Raw genomic sequence first — 22,819 nt, forward strand, 5'->3', positions numbered from 1 at the left:
TTGCTGTGCACTGTCCAGCTTTTGTGAAAGCCTCAGAAAGGAAACAAAAATATCTAGTAGGAAGATTCTGGCAAGAATGATGCAGTACCAGTACCCAAGAACTTTTAACATAAACTTCTGCAAAGACCTCAGCAGCTCAGCATGAGTACAAAAAGGAATCAGATAGACATGTATTCAACAACCTGCTCAAGTATATTACATTTCTTATAGGTGTAATGTGGTGGAGTTTAAGACTGAATTAAAGAACTTTTGGTAACTCCTTCTATTACACTGAAGAGTCTCTTCACAGGAATTCTTAAAATTATTATATTATGGTACAATGTAAGTACTATTAGCACTATAACACAATAGTATTTCATAATATTAATTGTTTCAAAGGACAATTCAAAGCTAGTAAATTATGAGAAGAAGCTCTTTGTCTACCATCACCTCACTACATGTCGCTCTCTCATATCCTGGGATCTAAGTAATCTACCCTTCCTTTTTAACCTTCCCCACATAGCTCTCTCTTCCTCCCAATTAAGGAAACATTGGTTCTGAAAACTAAGTTGTGTCGCCCTGTTACTTTCATATTGTGTATCAGCAGTACTATACATTTCTTTCCTGAATATAAGTACCTTACTGTGCTAGCAATTCTGTCTTACATTTTATTATTTTTCATACATTTCCTTGTAACACATCTAAATAAAATGAACATCCTTGACTTGTTTCCACATTCCAAATACCATTTAACAATTTCCTTGGAATATGACTGTTCCAAAGAAATGAATTTCACACTAGAATTCTGACATTAGTATCACTCACTCAAACATAAGAGAAAATGAAGAAAGTTACATAAAAGTAAAAATGAAATGGTTTGCTGTCAGTCTGGTTGGGCAAGGATGGAGCTGCATGTTCGAAAGGAATAGTGTAGAAGATAAGCTATAAACTTGTACTCAATATTATAACAGCACTGGTCATGTATTGCATTACGCACATCATCTTAAATTCATTCTGCATTATCTTACACAGACTTTTGCCTAATTGTATAGACTTCCATTTCATTTTCTAATATTGTTTTTGGTTTCGCTTCAAAGCTTTCTTTTTATTTACCATTTTCATTTTCAAATTTGTATTGATTTAAAATACTAAAAGTAAAAATGACCACTGAATTAACACAGCAGAGACCCAGCTTTTGTTCAGCATAAAATGTAACAAATCATACCTTTTAAAAGATGTTTCTAAATATTGCAAAAATACAATCACAATATTTAACAATGATTCTGGAAAAACAGTAGCCTGACTTAAAAGCATAGAGAAACTAAGAGAGGAGAGGGGGAAGGGAGAATACAATTTCCACACTTGTGAAAAATATCTCCCACTTCTTACCTTAAATGATAAATACAGGGTCAAGATACCACTCCTACAGTCTATTTCAATAACTTATGCTTTGAAGGAGGAATTTACTGTCTTATTTTAATGTGTTTGTTAGGTTAACACAAGCAATACACGTGGTGAAGTAATCACTCCAAAATATATACAGTGGAGAGTGAAAAGGCATATTGCCCACACCTGTAAAAGAAGATGCATCTTATATTAACTTAGAAAGGAATATTCAGGATGGATGGATGGATGCATGGACGTGTGTGTGTGTGTGTGTGTGTGTGTGTGTGTGTGTGTGTGTGTGTGTGTGTGTGTGTTTTTGACAGTCTTTTTGTTGTGCCAGTTTGCTACTCAGCATTTCCTCTACATGGTGAGTAGCAACTATCCTTTTCATTTTATTGTAACTTACTTGACACTGCCTGGCAAATAATGGTGGGATCTGTTGCACGCGATCAAGCATAATTTCCATATCTTGTAGGAACTCTTCTCTCCTGATTCTTTCCTCCTCTCGACGTGATTGTAAACGTAACTCCAAATCCTCAGCTGTACTGAAATTAAGAGCTCTCCAGGCAGGCTGTCGGCGAATGAATCTAGCTCGTAATCGTGCTTCCTCTTTTCTCCTTATTTCTTCTTGTTTCTGTAGCAATTCATTTTCTAAACGTTGCCTGCAAAATGGATTAAACTTAAAACAAGATAAAATTTTTGTGGCATAAAAAATGATTAACTTATAAATTGTTAATGAGCTATTTTCTCAAAAAATATACTTATTCACTGCTACTTGTAACCCATAACTTGTGATCAGTACTGTATAGGGAGGTGAATCTCTTAAGGTGGTGTCAACCCGATCATTTACCGGTTTTTCCACGTTTGGATAACTGAGCGAAGCATTTTAGCAATTACACTGCAGCTGACCATTGTTGTGAATTCTTGACTAATCTATCAACAACAATGGTGTGTTGGAGTGCATGCAACCAGCAAATCACATAGGCAGTGCGTGTGTTATTCTTGTGCTGCAGCCATGTAGTCAACACAACAGTGCAAAAACTTCTGCTGGCGCCTGTTACTTCTGAATTGTAATAGTAATTTGGAATATTATTGCTTAAATATGAACGTCTTAAGTGATACAGTTCCATTTTTTTGTACATTGCTAATACTGCTTAGTCACTATGCAAGCCTAATTACAAAATTGCATTTTTGTAGGGTGAATCTGATCATGCAAGTATAACGAAAGGTTCTGGCACCAACACAGAAATCTAACTACAAACCAGAATTTCTTCTAAATGTGGTGAAAGCTGTCAAGTCAGGAAAATTAAGCATCCAGAAAGCTTCAGAGCAATATGCAGTTCCATATACCACATTAAATGACAAACTCAAGGAAAGGTACAAAAACAAAATAGGCAGCCAACCGGTGTTAACCAATAGATAGGAAAAAAGCCTGGTTGAATGATTATTGTGTTGTGCGAAATGGGGGTTTCCTTTGAGGAATAATGATGTTACAGGCACTGTAGAGGCATATCTCAATCGAGCAGGGAGGATTGAAAAACAATTTCATGACAATCGACCTGGGCATGAGTGGTAAAATCTTTTCTGAAAAGAAATAAAGAACTAAAAGTTAGAATAAGTGAAAATGTGAAGATGGCTAAGGCAGCAGTTACCCGAGAAACAGTGATTGATCAGTTTGAAAACCTTGAAGTGACCTTGAGTGGTGTCTCTACCTCCAACATTATAAACTATGATGAGACAAACTTTCGTGACGATCATGGACAAGTGAAAGTAATAGTGAAGTGAGGTACAAGACATCCTGAAAGGATAGTGGATAGTTCTAAGTCAAGTGTCAGTGTGATGATAGCAGAATTGGACTGAAGGGGGCATAACTGCTGCAGGTTATAATAGGAATCAAAGTGATTGGTTTGACCTAACAATGTTTGAATCATGATTTGTTGAAATTGTTTTGCCTTATGCTCAGAAATTTGAGGGACTTAAAGTGATTATAGGTGACAATTTCTCACGTCATCTGTCACATAACATGATTGGTTGGTTGGTTGTTTCGGGGAAGGAGACCAGACAGCGAGGTCATCGGTCTCATCTGATTAGGGAAGGATGAGGAAGGAAGTCGGCCGTGCCCTTTGAAAGGAACCATCCCGGCATTTGCCTGGAGCCATTTAGGGAAATCACGGAAAACCTAAATCAGGATGGCCGGACGCGGGATTGAACCGTCGTCCTCCCGAATGCGAGTCCAGTGTCTAACCACTGCGCCACCTCGCTCGGTCATAACATGATTAAACTGTGCCAGGAACAGAACATTAAATTTGTGCTTCTCCGACTTAATTCTACACATTTGTGTCAGCCACTTGACGTGGTCTTCTTTAGACCTTTAAAATTTGCTTGTAGAAATATGGTAGATGATTGTAAAAGGAAGAAAAGAGGAGTGGTCCCAAAATCCATATTTCCTAGGTTGTTGAAAAAAAAAAAAAAACCTTTGAAAATATAGCTACCCTGTCCAAATCAAATATAATATCTGGGTTCTGAAAAGCAGGAATTTTTTCCTTTCTGTCCCCATAAAGTCATGTCACAAATTCCAGAAACAACCAATAACAATGCATGTGGCATCAGCTCATCAGAAGTTTCTCGGGCAGCAGCCTTTGAAGTGACATCAAAACAGGTTCGCTCTAATGAAAAAAAAAAAGGAAAGCTGCACCACGCAAAGCATTTAGCGTTAACTCCAGGAAAAGGAATTGTTATCAATGACTTTAATGAAAATGATAGTGACAGGGCTGTAAGCAGGAAGTCCCTATTTAGAACATCTAACAGTGATCTAGAACAGTATGAGCCAAATGAAAATCAAGAAATGGACAAGGAGAAGCATAAGGATAAAGACTGGCACGAATTTAAAGAAAATGATTTCCCCATAGTAAAATTGCCTACAAAAAAAAGGTTCAGGTTTTTTATTGTGTGTAGGTACATGATGAAAGACCCCCAGGATATCATAAAGTTAAAATTCATTAAAAAGAAAATGAAGCACCCATTGACCATAAGCATTGGCAAAGACATTAATTATGAGTACGCAGTAACATGCAGACAAATGAAAAAAACCATCATTCACACTCTCTTGTATGTAGAAGCTCTGTTAAGAAGTGCTGTTCAGAATATAATGGGCTACGAGTGTTTTGTATCACACATGTTTCAAAATAAGAAAAAAAATTGATGCCAGTATTAAGTATTTTTTATTCAAGTAAAGTGAAACCAAGTAATGAGGATTTTGTTGTTCATGATACACACTGGTGCATTTGAAGTCTGCTGCCTGCATCTACAATTGAAATGTAAGAGAAGTCCAATAGCCTAAAAATTCATACAAGCATAGAACATTTCAAATAACTGTATTGTATTATTCCTTTTAAATGTTTTTCATATGCATATGTATTTGATAATAATTTTTTATTTATTTATTTCTATTATAAGACAATTGGTAAAATTGAAAGTGTCTCTAATGACACCTTTGAAATGACATTTCTGAGAAAGAAAGTTCTTGATGGTAATGTTTATTTTTGTCTTTCCAGAAACTGATGATGCAACTGAGGTAGAAAGAATCCAAATTGTTAAAAATGTTGTTCCAGAAGATAAAAGGTGGGGTAAATTTAGTTTTGAAGGGCCAGATGATTATGACATAAAATAATTAAATTAAATTTGGTTTGTCAAATTTCATGAATGCAAGTGTCTTTATAGCAAAAATCCCAAGCTTAATGTGCTTGTGAAACTTTTTTTAGTCTAGAAATTGTAAAATGTTGTTGCAAATACAGCAATATATATTTTTTAAATCAAAACAGTGATTGGATTCACTCCACTGGAAGTCTGATTCCGTTCCTGTAAACAAAATACAATGGTGATCGTATTCGCCCCAAACGGGGAGGTGAAACCGATCAACAATTAACTTAAAATAATAACTGCAATTATAAACTAAAAATAATGTAATATATGAATATATCATTACCAAGATTGTGACATTAACGCACTAAATTTTTATTCCAATACCAACAGTAAATTGACGAAATTAAAAAAAAAAATTGCCGCTTTTGATTGGATTAACCTAATTTTATGGTACTGTCCTTGAATGTAGGGGACCCAAGTCTCATTTACTCATGTTTGAACATTCTTTATTGGGTCATTCCATGTCAAGTCACCCAGGCCTTGACACAAACCATGTCAGATTTTGATGAAACTTGGTACAATTACTTCTTTTATCATCCTGAAAGCACTTGTAAAATTTTTTTGCTCTATCTCTTATAGTTTTTTTTTATTTTATAAATTTTTAAAGTTTTTAGATTTGGCGTTGTTTCAGCAGTTGGAAATCGTAACTTAAACGTGTCCTCACAGCTAAAAAAATTTGTATATTAAAGAATATTCAAGATATCAATATGAAATATTGGAATAAGTTTGTGTATTATATCTAAATGTTAAAAAAAATTACCATAAAGTTTTTTTTTTTTTTTTTTTTTGTTTTAGATGTTTAGTTTTACAAAAACTGCAATATCTAGAGTCTCAGACCTGTTTAATATTTATCTAATTTTTAAAATAATATTAATTATATATTACAAATAAAAAGTACCAAGTGACTTAGACACCGAAAATAAGTTTTTGTCTTCTTGGAGTAACAATGTACGCTTGGATTTTGTTTTGTTATTCCTGTGTTTTGAAGTAAAAAATTATTACAGTGTTAAATAGTGCTTGGATAGTTGAGATTCTTTTCCAATATCCTATAAAAGTAACCAGAACAGTAATCAGACCAAAAGTGAAATCAGTATGTCAGATATTCAAACCTGTAGCGTAGGGTTATTTAAAAAATCTGACTGTTTCCAAACAACCTACACACCTTCAAAATAGTTACAACCGGTATCTGAATTGAGTGAGGAAGAAAAAGATTTGATCCACTTACGATCTGGAATAATCTGTGTGAATTTAAGAATATATGTTCACACCACAGTGACTACTTTTTAAATGTTTTTGAAAAGTATCAAACAACATGTGTAGACCCACTAAAAAAACACAAAAAGCCCATCAAAAAATCGTTGAGAAGTGTAGGCTTGGATCTTTCTAAACAATTACTGACAAAAAAATATTAGCATAAAACCTGGACAAAAGCTTTGCTCAACACGCCGTAACTTTTGTGAGGAAAAATTAAGAGTTGAAGTCAATTAAAGTGAAACAGATGATGAAGTCATGGTTGAATTAGAATAATTGGAATCCAGAAATGAATCCCTCATACAAACAAAAATTGCTCTTGATAGTTTAGGTTTAACACCGATAAAGCTTCATGGCTTGTCAGAACAAAGTAAAGGGTCTTATTTTAAAAGGAAGTTTAGCAGTATTGAAAAGACTGCAAAAAAGGCGGTTTCAAAAGCATTAAAATATGATGCACCAAGTTCTGATGATGACGAAGAAGATACAAGTGTGGTTGAGAAAGCAAAGGATTTTGATGTAATGATTTCTCTTATGAAAGAGAAGATTTCATCTGTTGGGAGGTCTAGAAAAATCCATCTTCTGATCTTGGCTCCAGATTCTTGGAGTCGAAATACAGTGATGAAAGAATTTAATGTAAGTGAATACATGTTGCGACAAGCTAGAAAGCTAAAATCTGAAAAGGGTATTTTGGAAACTCCTGGTCCAAAAAAAAAGGTAAAACTCTTTCTGAAAATACAGTAAGACTTGTAAAGATTTTTATGAAAAGGATGAAAGTTCCAGAGTGCTACCTGGAACAAAAGACAAAGTAAGTGTTCAAAAAAATGTGTACATGCAAAAAAGACTCATTTTGTGTAACTTGAGAGAACTCTATTATTCTTTCAAATGGGAGAATCCTGAGGTAGAAGTAGGATTTTCAAAATTTTGTTTCTTGAGACCTAAATGGTGTATCCTTGGTGGTGCTGCAGGCACACACACTGTGTGTGTATGCAGTATCCACCAGAACGTTAAACTATTACTGGATGCTGTGAAAATTGAAGAATCTTATAAAGACCAAATTAAGATGCTTGTGTGCAACACGGAAAACCAAAACTGCATGCTACATCATTGCGACAGCTGTCCTACAAATACTGCACTAACTGAGTACTTAACTGAAAAACTAAGTGAAGATTATGATTTAGAAGAAGAAATTGTAATCAGTCAATGGGTTAACACAGACAGGGAAGAAATGATCAAACAGTCTATCAGTGTTGAAGACTACATTTCTTTATTGGTTAGGTCATTGGAAAAGCTCACCCCGCACTCGTTTATAGCAAAATCCCAATCAGCAGCCTTTAAAGGATTGAAAGAAGACCTACCACCCAAAACAGCAATTATTGTGATGGATTTCAGTGAAAATTATTCCTTTGTTCTACAAAATGAGATCCAAAGTTACCACTGGAATAGACGTGGTTGTACTCTACACCCAGTTGGAGTTTTTCTAAGAAATGAGGAAAACAATGTTTTTGTTTCTAACCACTGTTTTATTAGTGATGACCAAGAACATGACACTGGTTTTGGTAACTTTATACAAAAAGAAATTACAAAGTGGCTGTCATTACATCAAACTGACATTGACTCAGTTCACTACTTTACAGGTGGTTGTGCTGGACAGTACAAAAATAGAAACAGTTTTAAAAATGTGACTGAACACTTGAGAGACTTTTTTTGCAACAAGTCATGGGAAGTCAACTTGTGATGGCCGTGGAGGAACTATTAAAAGAATTTTAAGGGAAGCCAGTCTACAGCTTTCAGACAAAGAACAAATAATGACAGCAATTGAATTGTACAAGTTTTGTGAAAAAAATATTGAAAACATTCATTTTCACTTTATTGACAAAAAAGAAGCTGATTTGCTATGGTTAAAACTAGAAAAACGTTTTTCAGCAACCCGAACCATTCCTGGAACAAGAAGCTTTCGTAACTTCAAACCACTTCCAACAAACAACCTTGAAATTAGAAGGGCTACATATAGTGTAAAACCCTCCTTAGTCTTTTCTTTCCATTCTTCTTCTGATTGGGTTCGTGTTGAACCATCCATAAATAGCTATGTGGCTGCAAATTATGATGGTAACTGGTACTTTGGACTGGTAAAAACAATATTCAATGATGAAGAAGATGCAGAAATTCTATTGCTACATCCTTCAGGACCAGCTGCATCATTTTATTGGCCTGAAAGTGGAGATTCTTGCATAGTGCCTTTGGAGCACATAGTCTGTGTAGTAGATGCACCTCAATCAAGCGACACTGGAAGAATGTATTACTTCAAAAAAGACTGTATCAAAAGAACTGAAAGCTCTTGGGTGAAGTGGAGAAACAGTTTGAATCAGCATTAATGTTTATTAAAAAGACAAAATTACTCAAAAAATTCAATGTTTCAAGCAATCAGTTGGGTTATACATAAGTGTCGTAAGTACACTATCTTTGTACATAATTCTAATGTAATCTACTATAATTAATAAACATGTTAAAAAGCCATCATTATTTTTGTTTTATCAAGTAGCCTATATGTTTAAGAGCAAATTAAAACAAATTTGAGCATTCTATCAGGTCTGAGACTCTAGATATTGCAATTCTTATAAAACAAAACATCCGTTAAAAAAAAAGAAAAAGAAAAAAAATACATATATTTTTTTTCATAGAAAATATTTATATATTTTAATAGCATCATTTTTATCTTCAAATATGTATAATAAAAAAACATGCTGCAAAAATTCATGATGTTATCTAAAAGAGTTTTTAAGATAAGCAATTTTAAAGTTTTGAATACAAATTAAATTTACAATTTCCGAAGGTTCGGAAAACGCAAAACATAAAAACTTTAAAAATTTATAAAAAAAAACTATAAGGGATACAGCAAAAAAAATTTGCAGGTGTTGTCAGGATGGTATTAGAACCATTTGAGCCAAATTTCATGAAAATCTAAGGAGGTGGGTGTAAAATTTATTTTTTATTGGGTGACATTATTTTCTTTTATTATGGAGAAGGAAACTAACACATGAGCTTAAATCCAGCTAAAAAATATCAATATACATTCACCGTAATCATTATTAAGAAGACTAAATCTGTGGTGGTGGTGGTGGTTGTTGGGATGTTTAAGGGGGACTAAACAGCGAAGGTCATCAGTCCCCCATTCCAAAATCAGGCGAGCCGAAAATCTACGGAGCAGATAAAAACCAAAGGGGGAGGAGACGTCCCCCCAGGCGCTAAAAGAACACAAATGCAGCAAGAAACACTACAGACAAGAACAGGACAGAGGAACACCAGACAGAAAGAAACAGAAGAAAGGAGGATGGCCGGAGACTGGTTGACTGACCATGAGAAAAAAAAAGGGAAAGAGTCAACCATCTGACGGCACACCAGAACAGCAACAGACACAAGGACAAAAGACACAGAAAGGGAAAGGCGAAGTGGAGATTCTTGCATAGAGTCGAACCATAAAAAGGACTACTACGGATAAAATGTAAAACATTGTCAGCCATGGAGGCATCGTCGGATAAAACCAAAGCCAAAGTGCCCGGGAGATTAAAAGATTGCCGGAGTGTGCGCAGTCGAGGACACTCCAGCAAAATGTGGCCGACCGTCAGCCGGGACCCACACCGACACAAGGGGGGATCCTCCTGATGCAACAGATGGCCGTGCGTCAGGTATGTATGGCCGATGCGCAGCCGACACAGGACTACCGAGTCCCTGCGAGAAGCCCGCAGGGAGGAACGCCACACATCGGTCGTCCCCTTGACAGCCCGCAGTTTATTCGGGGCTGTCATGCCACGCCACTCAGCAGCCCACATCCCAATCAGCTTACGGCGCAACACCAGCTGCTGGTCGCGAGCCGTAAGGCCGACCTCCAAAGCCGGGGCGTCGATCGCCCCTTTGGCCAGCCTGTCTACACGTTCGTTCCCTGGGATGCCAACATGACCGGGCGTCCAAACCAAGACCACCGAACGACCAGAACGGGCAATGGCGGAAACAGACTCCTGAATGGAGAACACCAGAGGAGAGGAGGGATAGCAGCGGTCGATGGCCTGAAGGCTGCTCAGGGAGTCACTGCAGATCACGATGGACCTACCTGAGCAGAAACGCATATGCTCAAGAGCGCGCAAGATGGTCACCAGCTCTGCAGTAAAAATACTGCAGCCAGCCACTAAATCTGTACCATTATCAACATTATTTGTGTTATTGAAATATCTGGTTTGTTCTATCTAAAAATGTTACCATTTTTTTGTATATAACAAGGGGAAATACTGAAAATATAAGAAGAAAATTATTCTCAGGGAGCAAAAAGAGAGACCAGTATGACTATTTGCTTTGATCTGAAAGTTCAATTTATTGTGGAGGTATTCCATGCTTTGATTCAAAATATAACTTGAAGGATTATTGTCTCAGCACCATATCATAAGGAATCACTATTTACTCATTATGGTAAGATGTGGTTTACAATGAGTACTGTAGAAGAAGCTAAACCAAAAAAAAAAGAGACAATGAAAATAAAAACCCAACTGAAATATTTTATTCAGAGGGTACACCAATGTGTAATTCATTTTGTCAACAGTGAAAGCAGTCAATATTTTAACGTCTGAAAGCAAATAAAATAAGAGAGGTAAATATAGTTCCAGGCAAAGAATACAAAAAGGGGCACCCTCACAGTGACATACAGTGTACAATTCAAAAAAATATAAACAATTTATCTTACCTGAACTATACGAAATTTCTAAAACCATTCTACTTTATCATAACACTGAATGTGTTTATTTTTATCAGTGATCTATAAACTCATAAAAATTGTGGCAGCGATATTTTTCATGTCTGGTGCAAAGTGATATCAAAAGTGTGTGTGAGAGTTTTTTTCAGTCATGTGTTGTTTTTTATCTTTGCCGTGAGACTATAGAATCTCCTAGTTTTTGTTACTTCTCTGTTGTTGTTTTTTTTTTTTTTAGTTTCTTCTCATTATGAGTTTTCACGAATAAATATTTTTTTGTTAACTCATTATACCGGACGGCTATGCAATTATTTGTTGTAGGCAAGTCGCCTACATAATTGGTGACCTCCGATTCAGGAACTTTAAATCTTTCGTTAGCTACGTTGAACATTAATTGCAAAAGCAATGAACGACGACAGCAAATGATACAGTTCAATAACAGAAGAAATTCATAGGCTTCAGAATGAGATAGAAACTTTACAGTTGCATATTTCGAAAGATATGAACTTAAAGCATATACCAGACCAAAGGAATGACGGTTGAACAACCATGGCACACACCAGCAAGGCAACATCATCGGAAACTGGGACTACTCCAGCACAACCACAGCAAGTAACAGCAATGGAAGTACCCGCTGGTTTCAGCGCTTCACCAATTCAACGGTTGCGCCCCCGTTCATGCCTTCTCAGCCACACACATGGTTAGCGGTAATGGAAAATATATTTCTACAACAGAGAATAGTCAGTGATCACAAGAAGTTCACCTTGGTGATAAGTAATTTGGACCATCAGATCTCGGTTTTGATATCTGACATTATAGTGAACCTGCTTACAGAAGGAGCATACTGTAGACTGAAAGAAGAATTAATTTCTCGGTGTGTGAAGTCAGTCAACATCAGAGTCAAACAAGTACTGTACCAAGAGAAACGTTGAGATAGGACCCCGTCAGAATACTGGCGTCATTTACGCAGCCTGGTAGATAGATCAACAATCTCTGATAGACTGTTACTTCACGTATGGCAACAACAGCTACCAACGCAATTAAGAACTACACTAGCTATATCCGATGAAAGATCAGTTGACAAACTGCTGCTCGCTGCAGACAGAATCTACGAGACGCATGAGCCTACTGCAACAGTCGCAATGACGTTGACAGATGCCACATATGGTAATTACCATTGCCAACAAGACCAAACTGACGATATAACTGTGCCACGGCCGCAACGCGACAAACAACAAAAAGTTCAAACGAAATTAGAGATTTAAAAACTGCAATAGAGGATTTGCGAGCACAGCTACGCACGCTACAGCGACCACAAGTTATCTTTAAGCACAAGAGAGACCGGGCTGGGCATGAAACACGAAGTCAACAAGAGGACGAGCGTAAGGTGTTTGTACACAAAGACTTGTACAATTGCTCTCACGTAATGTTGCGAACAGACTCAGTCAAATTGCCTTTACAACCACCATATACGGGCCCATTTCAGGTGCTGAGTAGAAATAAGCATACCATGGACATAATGTAGAATGGTGTTCCGACAAAGGTATCGATTGAACGTGTCAAGCCAGCATGGGTTTTACCCTCTCCGACCTCTGACACCATGCCTGTGCATCAACACATGATGGACGCAGAGCATACCGAAACACAGCTCAGTACATTGTTCGAGACAGGTGAATCACCACCACAAACAACAATGTCACCACCCCCGAGACACCCGACGCACACCAGAGCTGGACGTCAAATAAAATTCAAGTATCAAGATATACCTGAGGCTCCGCACTTTAAGGGGGGGGGGGGGGGGGCTGTGTGGCAGTGATATTTTTCATGTCTGGTGCAAAGTGATATCAAAAGTGCGCGAGAGTTTTTTTTTTTTGGTCACGTGTTGATTTTTATCTTTGCCGTAAGACTATAGAATCTCCTTGTTTTTGTTACTTCTATGTCGTTTTTTTTTTTTTTTTTTTTTTTTTTTTTTTAGTTTCTTCTCATTATAAGTTTTCACGAATAAATATTTTTTCGTTAACTCATTATACCGGACGACTATACAATTATTTGTTGTAGGCAAGTCGCCTACAAAATATTTATTAAAGATTTGGAGAAACCTAAGTACATGTGTCAAATGAAGTGAACTATTGTATACATTTTATTTCAAGAAATCCTTACTGAGATACAGTCTTCGTATGCTTACAACATGATTTATTTCATGTCATCTTATTCTGACAGTTAAATATTAGTGTATTGGACTCTGGTACTGCTTATATGTCCTAACCATTAATATTGTTGGATTTCCAATTTTTTTGTTCTGATGATACTGCCTTTTGTGTTAGACCACCTGAGAGACTCCTAAAAATGGAAAATATAAGATGAAATAAGGACAGTAGGAATAGATTGCTACTCACCATATAGAGGAGATAATGAGTCACAGACAGGTGCAACAACAAGACTGCTAGCCATTAGCGCTTTTGACCAAAAGGCCTTCTTCTGAAGTGGACAACACACACACATTCAGGCTAGCACAACTCACACACATATGACAACTATCTCTGGCCAATGAGTCCAGTCTTTTGGCTGAAAGCTCAAGCGTCTAGCAGTCTTTTTGTTGTGCCTGTCTGTGACTCAACATCTCTATATGGTAAATAGCAATCTATCCTTTTTATAATATTGTTATTGAGAGACTCCCAACATTTTCATAAGCTGTGTCAATATATGTAAAATTCTACAGATATTTTGAACCTATTTATGCATATAAAATACACATAATTATCTTTCAGTTTAAGTGTACCATTTCAAACTAAATAAACATTACCAGAAAGAAATCCTCATTTAATAGCTAAATCCCAGAAGGCCCTCAATCAATTGCTAAAAAATTCACAGAGAGTAAACTAAGTCATATCAGTTCTATTAAGCAGAAGAATGTGTACAATTTTGGCACAAAGTTGGCTGCAGAATGAAGCATAAAAAAGAAAAAAGGGAAGGCAATTTTCTTTTTTTGGGAGAAGTTGGTGGGAAAAAACGAATATATGACGAAATCAAATGTGAGAGGAAATGGGGAAGAAGGGAAACGGGAATGTGATGTGGTGAGTGCACCTCTTCTTTCACACCATAGCCCTTGACCTCTTCAACTATTTGCCTACGTACATCCCTGTTCTTTGCTTTTCTCCTCTGTACTTGGACTTGAATGTCAATAAAATCATTCAACACACTGATTACCCATCCTGCTGTTGGTCAGTCATTCCTTCTCATGGAATAGTCTTCCTTCCATTACTCTCTTGGGCTACTATCAGCTGCAATTTGTCCAGTGTCCTAACTAGGAAAGTAACTAGGCTGGGGCAGTGTCCCAAAAGAGAGAGAGAAGAATTAAAATAGAAAGGTAAAATGGAAAAACATAAAATACTACATGATTTGAAATGCAAAGAGACATACAATTAAGAATAATTCAGATCAAATGAAGAATCTGTGTTACATACTTTAGAGTTGTAATAGTCAATGAAGTTACGCTAATGCGACATATTCATAGAAAAACAAGATCCAGTTAACTTTACTCCCTAAGTCCTTTTCCTTAACAGTAAAGTTTTGAACCAATAAACCAAACTTCAAATTTTTAAAGAAAGAGAACTGTATTATATGTTATAAGAGTCATCCTCACAATAAAAAAAATGTAAAAGGAATTTAAGCAGCTGCTCACACTTTAAAATGAAAATTTAAAATGGATAAAACAACATTCAAATGGAATTTAAACAGCTACACACACTTTCAAATGAAAATTTAAAATGGGCACTTAGAGGAGCTCAGTAAGCAAGAACAGTAGACCTGTACAACAGACAAGAAATGCTGCACACTATCAATTAACAAAGACTGTGTAAGAAAAATATTCAAAACATTGGATGCAGCTTATGTATGGAAACTGAACGAACAGAAAGGCTGAAAATATATAACAAAGTGAAAGTCTCTACATACATTTCTGATTGAATCACCACAGACTCCCTCCAGAATTGGTGCACACCTGATTCACCATGCAGCTCCCTACTCATGGGAGTTCGTAACTGTTGCACTGAATCTCAGAACATTGTCATAACATTATTGTTTATTTTCATTTTGAGCGTAGTTTGGTTGTTCTCAACACCACTGACATCATCTAAACAGTGGCTGCTGATGCACTCCCTCTTCATAACCAAGAACCAGAAATCACTAAGCTTCACACATTTCTTTTACTATCAAAGCTATTAGTGTTGATAGTAAACATCAGTAGCCCCTCTGTATATTCTACTGTACTATTTGTTTGTGGTTGCCAGGATGTCAAACAGAATTCTATGGTTCTCTCACACAAAGTGAGTTCTGTTTCAGTTGATTTATCCATTCTTTCTTCTGACTGTTACCTTCATGCATCTTGTCTTGTTAAAGTTTGGAAGGTTGTTTGTCTCTGGTGCAAGAGAAAGAAGCTAGTTCAATCCTCTTTGAATTGATCTTAATTTTTGGAGGGGAGATTCAGATCATTATTGTCAGTTAACACAGAAGTCGAAATAAAAGCAATACAGACATCATATCTGATACAGCAAGGGACCATGCTGTTGGCACCCAATAAATTAAATTATTTATTTTGCTAAAACAGACAATACATATGAAAACAAAAAGGACAAGGGGGCAGAAGGGGACTACAACTTGCCAATCAAATAACAGCTGTTTTACATTTTCAGTAGAACTGATTTATTACTTCCTGTGGTACATATGTTGGAAAAATGCAGGTAAGCTACTACTTAAAATTTAGGCACCATAGGTTACTTAGGAATTAGAAAGAATACTGAACAATTATACATATCACAAAACCGACCCTGACAGAATCAGTATCTGATTTAATGGAGTATGTATGTATGCTAAGCAAATGGAACAATTCCCAGAAAAAGCAAACAACTAATCAAAAGGAGAAGGGGTCAGGAGGAGTGACTTAAGAAGTCACTCTCTCCACCAGATCCCAGGTCCAACAGCACTGCAGAGTTGTAAGAGATGGTACACTTGATTTTTTTGTAGTGCATCATGAGTGGACATATTTTCTGAGGTGAATGGGGGGAATTACCCATTCCATATACATTCTTCAATCAATTTTAACACAGCTGTTTGCCATTCATACTTCATTCTCCACATTTCTCAAAGTAATGAGACTTCACATCCTTCATTATTTTCCATAGTACCATTGTTCACATGCCTACAACAGCACAGAGAGAGAGAGAGAGTTGAAATAAACAGGTGATGCTAGAGCATATTTCACAAAAAGTTGTGAAATACTCAGTCCATCCTGTACTTGCTCAAAAGACTGGTGGAACAGTATAGAAGGAAGAACATGTATAAGTACTATTAAAAAATTAATGGGATAACTCAGAGGCAGAGAGAATTATTGGAAAATTTTGTGGATCTTATTAGGAAGGTTTGTGGGATTGAAGGGACCAGACTGCTACGGTCATCGGTCGATCTTATTAGGAAGATAAATAATATTATACATGAACAGAATACTTTGTCTCCAAGTAGTCTTAGAATGTACTGATGCAGTGATGTTTATGTATGAAAGCAATGTAGCCAATTCTTGCAGGGTTAGTTTGTCAATTGTGGACCAGAATCTCCCAAAACCACATTGAGAGAGGCTAAGTATTGGCCTGGTCCCTAACATTCAGACCAGATTCAGGTCCACAGGGTCTTTCCTACACAGCTCATTACGGTGAAGCTCTGGTAACTACTGGCCACATTCAGTCCCTTCCTGGGCTGAGAGTGGTATGAAAGTTGCCTCTCTCCATGAGTTGGGGAGTTGCCTGCTTGTCACATCAAATTAAAACGTTTGAGGACAATTTCCATTGATGCTGCTTGCAAATGTTGAAGCATGAAGTACTGGATCTGATCTTGACTGGGTGGAGTATCATAAGCCTCAGACATTGCCGAATCCAGCTCCCAGATGAAGAAAGAGCACCTGTAATAATCAGAATTGTTGGATCTGAAGTCCAACTTGCCCCTCTCCATGGTCGCATGGTGGTGGTGGAATGCTAGATACTGGCTGCCTGTGACAGTAGTTATTGCAAAATGCTTTGCCATCATCTGGGCAGTGTCTCAAGTGTTGTATGGAGACACCCCTATTTCAGCACTGCTGCTATTGGTAAACAAATACATTTACCAGAAACACTCCTGATGGCTCCCCATACATTTGTAGAACAGATGGAATTGTTGATAGAGTCCAGGAAAGCATGCCATGACCTTTTCTTGCTCTCCTTAATTATACATTAAACCTTGACTTTTGCAACTCGAATGGCTGTGAGGTTCCCTGCTGTCGGGCAGCACTTAAATGATTGTAAAGCTACAAGCCTGACCCAGATTCCTGAGCACCTGTCATCATTCCACCAATATAAAGCTTGCTTCCTGAGACAACCTGAGGACTTTGGGATGAATAAGTCAGTTGCATGGTGGATCACTCATGTGATGTGGCCCATTCATTTCTGGATGCTGCCTCAGTGTTCGAACACTGCCAGCTTGCTGAACACTGGCCACTTAGCTTTGCTGGTCATCCGTTTCTGTAACTTCCGTTCAATTAATGCTCCATCCAACAGGTGGATCCAAAGTGGGAACTGGTAACTGGAAGGAAAGTCATCGGCTGCCTCCCAATGAGTGGTGTCTGTGAGGATTGGAGAGCAAAAATAGACATTGATGGCTGACGATGACCCAAGAGGAGTCAAAAAATGACTGGGATTATCTGTGTTGAGGCTGCACAGCTTCTGAGATATCATAAGGCTCTGTGGAGGTAAAGACTTTGAGCAGATGATGACCTTCTGATCCACATTAAGTTCAGCCGCTACTTCTTGCAGGTCAGTAACCAAGGAGAGAGCAGAGGAGTGGTTACATTATTGACAAACACAATGACCCATCTCTTTGTTCTTTTCCCACTCGTGTCATCCTTGTGGTGCAGAGTATAGTTCCTTAGCACAGGGGCGTCAGTAGCGTTAAAATGTGTTTCCTTCAAACACAAGCACAGGGGGCCTGCCTTTGCTAGGAGTTTTAGTTCTTTCACATGAGTCCTGAACCCATTCATCTTCCACTCTCATGTAGAAATCATTATTATAGAGGCAGCACTTCACCGTCTCTCCACCGGAGCGCAGAGCCTGCAAAGGCTGGAAGTTCAGTCTGGGGATGAGGTGCTTGCTTCTGGTAGGCTTCACATTTCACTGATTCTGAAACAGAAGCAGAACAACCAACAGGTCCAATGACGTCGACAAAACCTGAATGTTTACTATTTGTTTTCACCTGTGTGGACGCCGTTTGCTTCTTTTACCTCGGAGGGCTATGTAGGAATTACTAAAACAATGGTTGTGTCACTGCTGGGCTGTTTTCCATAATCTGCCTCTGAAGCAGCTTTAAATGTGTGCTGACAAAAATGCAGGTAGTAGTACTGAAACTAGCAACCTCCATCTGTGGAGAGGCATCAGCTGCCAGAATGGGCTTTTTAAGAGCTGATGTGAAAGATGTACTGAATGTGGGAGGCTGCATGACCTCATAAATCTTTTTGGCCTGACCATATGGGATGCATTTTGTTGCTTTAAGCTCCTGTACCTTTCTGCAAGGTACATGCTGGAGTCTCTACTCCTCACATGGTGATTCCCAGAGCAATTTACACATTTCAAAGGAGATGTATAAGCAAAACTTTGAGGACAGCCTTACCTCATTTGCCACAAGTGGTTTTTCCCTTACATATCAAAGTACTGTCATTTAAAACAGCACATTGGGTTGTGGACAAAGGGAAGGAAACATGCCTTGATATGCTCTGGGAGTTTTGCACTACAGAAGTTAACGATATAGGAATCAGATTTTATCACATCACCATCCATCATTTTCATGATGCATGATCCTTGCATTTCAACAATACTTTCTGGAGCCCACTCATTTTTCAACTCTTCTGTAATGTCACTACCTAGCATTAGTAGAACTTGGATTAATTTGTAAGGAATCTTGGTGTGGCATCACGTAAAGTTACTGCTGGTCTGTAAGCACAGTGTGGTGACATTTTGGCCAGAATAACATGTAGACAAAAGAACTGGAAGACAAGCTAATTCTACTCAGGAGTAAACTGCATCATGCAGCAGTAATAGCTATAGCAGGCAAGATGATGCCACCACAGCAGGCCAAGACTCTTGTTATGGGATATGTGACCGGTTATGGGGTGTTAGTGTAACAAATGTGCCCGAGAGCCTTATAAAAAATAGAAGATATTGAGGCAGAAGAATTTGGAGTCCAGTAGCACCACCACAATCAGAGGTCCATGTCGAACAATAAGAGGATTAGGCACTGCCAGTCGCAGACATGGGTGCGAGACCAGGTCTTTAGTGCCACAGTGCTACCGCCCAGGCATCCACACCTTCTGCGATCTGGCTCCTGCCAAAGGACAGCATGTAATGTCCCACTCACACCAGTCTTCCTTCACCTACACAGTGAACATCACTAGGCCTGAGTCTCCTAAGTGCAGGCACCACCCATTTAGGAACAGTGTCGCAGCAAAACAAGGACAGCTGCTGATGTTGAGACTGTGGCCCAGTGTCAGACCATAGGCCATCACTCTACCTGCAAGGCACTAATGCTGTTCCTTTCCCAGGGTGGAAGATGATGTGGAAGATGATGCCTGCAAGCCTTCACTGGCCTGGGTCACTGGAGTGAGATGTGTCTGCCTCAGATTGTCAGTGACATAATGTGTATTTTAAATTAATAAAGTATTGTTTCTCAGACCATAAACATACTGATTACCCTATTGACTGCCGCTGGTACCCATCAGTGATTTCAGAGGTCAGGAGAGCTGACGTCGCAACACTGAACAGCGCAGGGTACACCTTCCCCTCATCCCATCCCCCCACTGTGCTTCATCCGAACTGATCCCTATGATATCTTCAGTGTAGGGTGAGTGAGACTTGTTTTTTAGTGTGGTGACAATCATGGGCTCAAGAGTTAAATTTTGTGATAACTGTAGAGTTACTTTTGAGAGACTGTGAAGAACCGTTGACTATCTCTCAATTTAAAGATAATGCTAGAGATGAATGGCTAGAGTCTGTACGACACACCCAGTGCAATTTACTTGGACATTCTGTCCCTTGTGCCAAGCCTTTGGCAGTTGTTTGTTTCACATGTTGCCTTGTTGGTCATATGGCTAGCAATGTAGAGGATACAGGTGAATAATGATTAGATGGAAGAAATAAGTGTGGCTCTCTGCCACACACTTAAGTGCGATTTGCAGAGTATCCATGCAGATATATATGAATGTCACTAGCTCGGAAGTGTTCTGTCTGTGTTATTGTTAAGCTGCTATGGCTGCATCAGTAAAAAATGAGTAAGGTTGATGCAATGGTGAAATCACAGATATAAGGTATCACTGGTGAAAAGCTGTACAATAATTGGTTAATCAGGTGGTGCAGCTGAGGGCAAAGAAAATGTTCATGAGTAATAAACTAGCAGAGAAGGATGAAGAGTTGGGGTTGTTGAAATCACAGAATCTATGGATGGCCCTGGCTGTGGGGAACCTAGTTACTCCCTTTCCTGGTAGGTCATCTGAGGATGTGTTGTCATTCATAAAGAATCTTGTGTCATCGGCTAACATAGGTGGTTGGTCAGCCAAACAGTTGTTGCAGACATCAAGATTGCACCTGACAGGGAAAGCAAAGTCATTTGTGCATTACAGGGAAAGGGGGGGGGGGCATTGGAGAAGCAGAAACATTTGAATAACTCAGATTGCTACACAGATACAGGAAGCAAAACAGGGTGCTGTTTTTCCATGAAACATTGAGCTGTATTTCTAAGAGCCTACCGAAGCCATGGAGGATTTTGTACAGAGTATTAGAAGGCTTAGGGTACATACATACCAGTTAATGCATACGGAGGAGGTAAATATAAGATGTTACTACAGGAAGCTGAGCAAGGTGCACTTGATGCTTTCCTGAAAGATTTAATACCAGAAATACCAAGGAGGGTGCACAATGGAGCATCCAAGGATCTCCATGTAGCACTTACAGGGGACAGGCAAAATAATGTGAACACCTGTACCTACTTGGGAATAGTTTATTAATAAGGGGTTGGACCCCCATTTGCACATAGTACAGCTGTGATTCTTCTTGGAATGCTGACATATAAGGATTGTATAGTCTCCAGTGCAATGTAATGCCACTGTTCAATCAGAACATCTTCTAACTCATGAAGCGACAAGGAAGGTGGAAATCTGCTCCAAAGTCTGCACTCCAATACTGCCCACAAGGATTTGATAATGTTCAAGTCCGGGTACTGTATTGGCCAGGGAAGGCTTGCAGTTCAGTTGCATGCCCCTTATACCACAAATGTACTGTCCTGGCTGTGTTAATGGGTGCATTATCATCCTGAAATATGGTATCATTGTTGGGTAACAGCATCTGAATCATGGGGTGCACCTGATTACCTAAAATGTTCACATAATCATTGGCTGTAACATGGGCTTTGAGAGTAATGAAGGGACCAGCAGAATACCATGATACAGCTGCCCACACCATCACACTTCTCCTTGCTTAACAGTTGGAGTCAAGCAATCAGGAATGTAGGCTTCTTTTGGTGTTCTCCAGATGTAAACCCCCCTACCCGATGTTGGAAGTAACAAAAATGTTGACTTGTCGGACCATATGACGTGTTTCCACTGATCAGCTGTCCAGGATTTATGCTCCTGATACCACGTTTTACACTTATTTGCATTGGTTGTTGTCACTAACAGTTTCGGTATAGCAGCTCATCCATGAATATTCACTTTATAGAGTTCTCAGCAGAAGTGTCAATAGATATGGGGTCATGAAGATGGCTACTGGGCTCCGCAGTCACCATAGCAGCCATAGTTTTGACACAATTTGTGTCAGAGTATGGTGATCTCTGTCATTTAGTTTCGATTTGCACCCACTATTATGTTTACACAATGATGTATTTCCATGTTTTGTGTAGGTTCTCATGACTGTTGAAACAGTTGCTCTTGAAACATTCAATAGTTGGCTGTCTTGGTTACTGATGCTCCAGCTAATTGGCCCCCCACAATCTGCTCTCTTCGGAACTCTGTTAGGTCTTTCATTGCACATCGGCCTTGGCCCCTGAATGCAAATATGAAATGTGCACTACTTGTAAACAATCTGCACTGATGCCTAGTCCACAGTGAAGTCCCACAGTCCAGTGTGACATGTGACTTACCTGCATTATTGACAGTCAAACACAATCATCCCATTACTACCACTGTCCTCATTATTTTTCCTATCCTCTTTAGGTTCATGTTGCAATTTGAGGTGACTGATGTTTCAATAAGAGTAAGAGAGTGGAGAAATGTATTTGCATAAAATATAAGTCTTAATTGTGGGCATATGGGGCGTGTGCAGAGGCAATGCCACCAGCCACAGGATAAGAGGGGTGGTATGAAATACTATTGGTTTAATGAGAATAACAATAGAGGTAGTATGGATTAGCAGCAGTGGAAAAGGAGCACCTATTATACTTATAGGGAAGGCATTATCAGTAAAAGTAAATGCATTGAAAATGAATGCAAATGTTGACTTCCATCTCAAAGATAGTTACATTAGTTTATATCAAACCTACCATCCACCAGCAATACCTCCACTTCAACAGCAGCCGCCCACTCCATACCAAGAAGACCCTTCCATACAACCTAGTCACCCATGGCTGTCACTTCTGTAATGAGGAGTGGTCCCTATCGAAACACACTGAAGGTCTCACTAAGGCCTTCACAGATCCTAATTACTA

The 22,819-nt window shown here is 38.5% G+C and overlaps 1 protein-coding gene across 1 annotated transcript in view; it reads right to left on the reverse strand.

Moving 5' to 3' along the window:
* Nucleotides 1–22,819, reverse strand: part of LOC124602362 (protein FAM161B-like) — a 167,244-nt gene that overhangs the window by 20,168 nt on the left and 124,257 nt on the right. The window contains exon 6 of the mRNA XM_047136317.1: nucleotides 1,772–2,027. Coding sequence (XP_046992273.1) covers nucleotides 1,772–2,027 — 256 coding nt within the window. The remainder of the gene's footprint in view (nucleotides 1–1,771; nucleotides 2,028–22,819) is intronic.

This window comes from Schistocerca americana, chromosome 1 (assembly GCF_021461395.2).
Source record: "Schistocerca americana isolate TAMUIC-IGC-003095 chromosome 1, iqSchAmer2.1, whole genome shotgun sequence".
Lineage (NCBI taxonomy): Eukaryota > Metazoa > Arthropoda > Insecta > Orthoptera > Acrididae > Schistocerca > Schistocerca americana.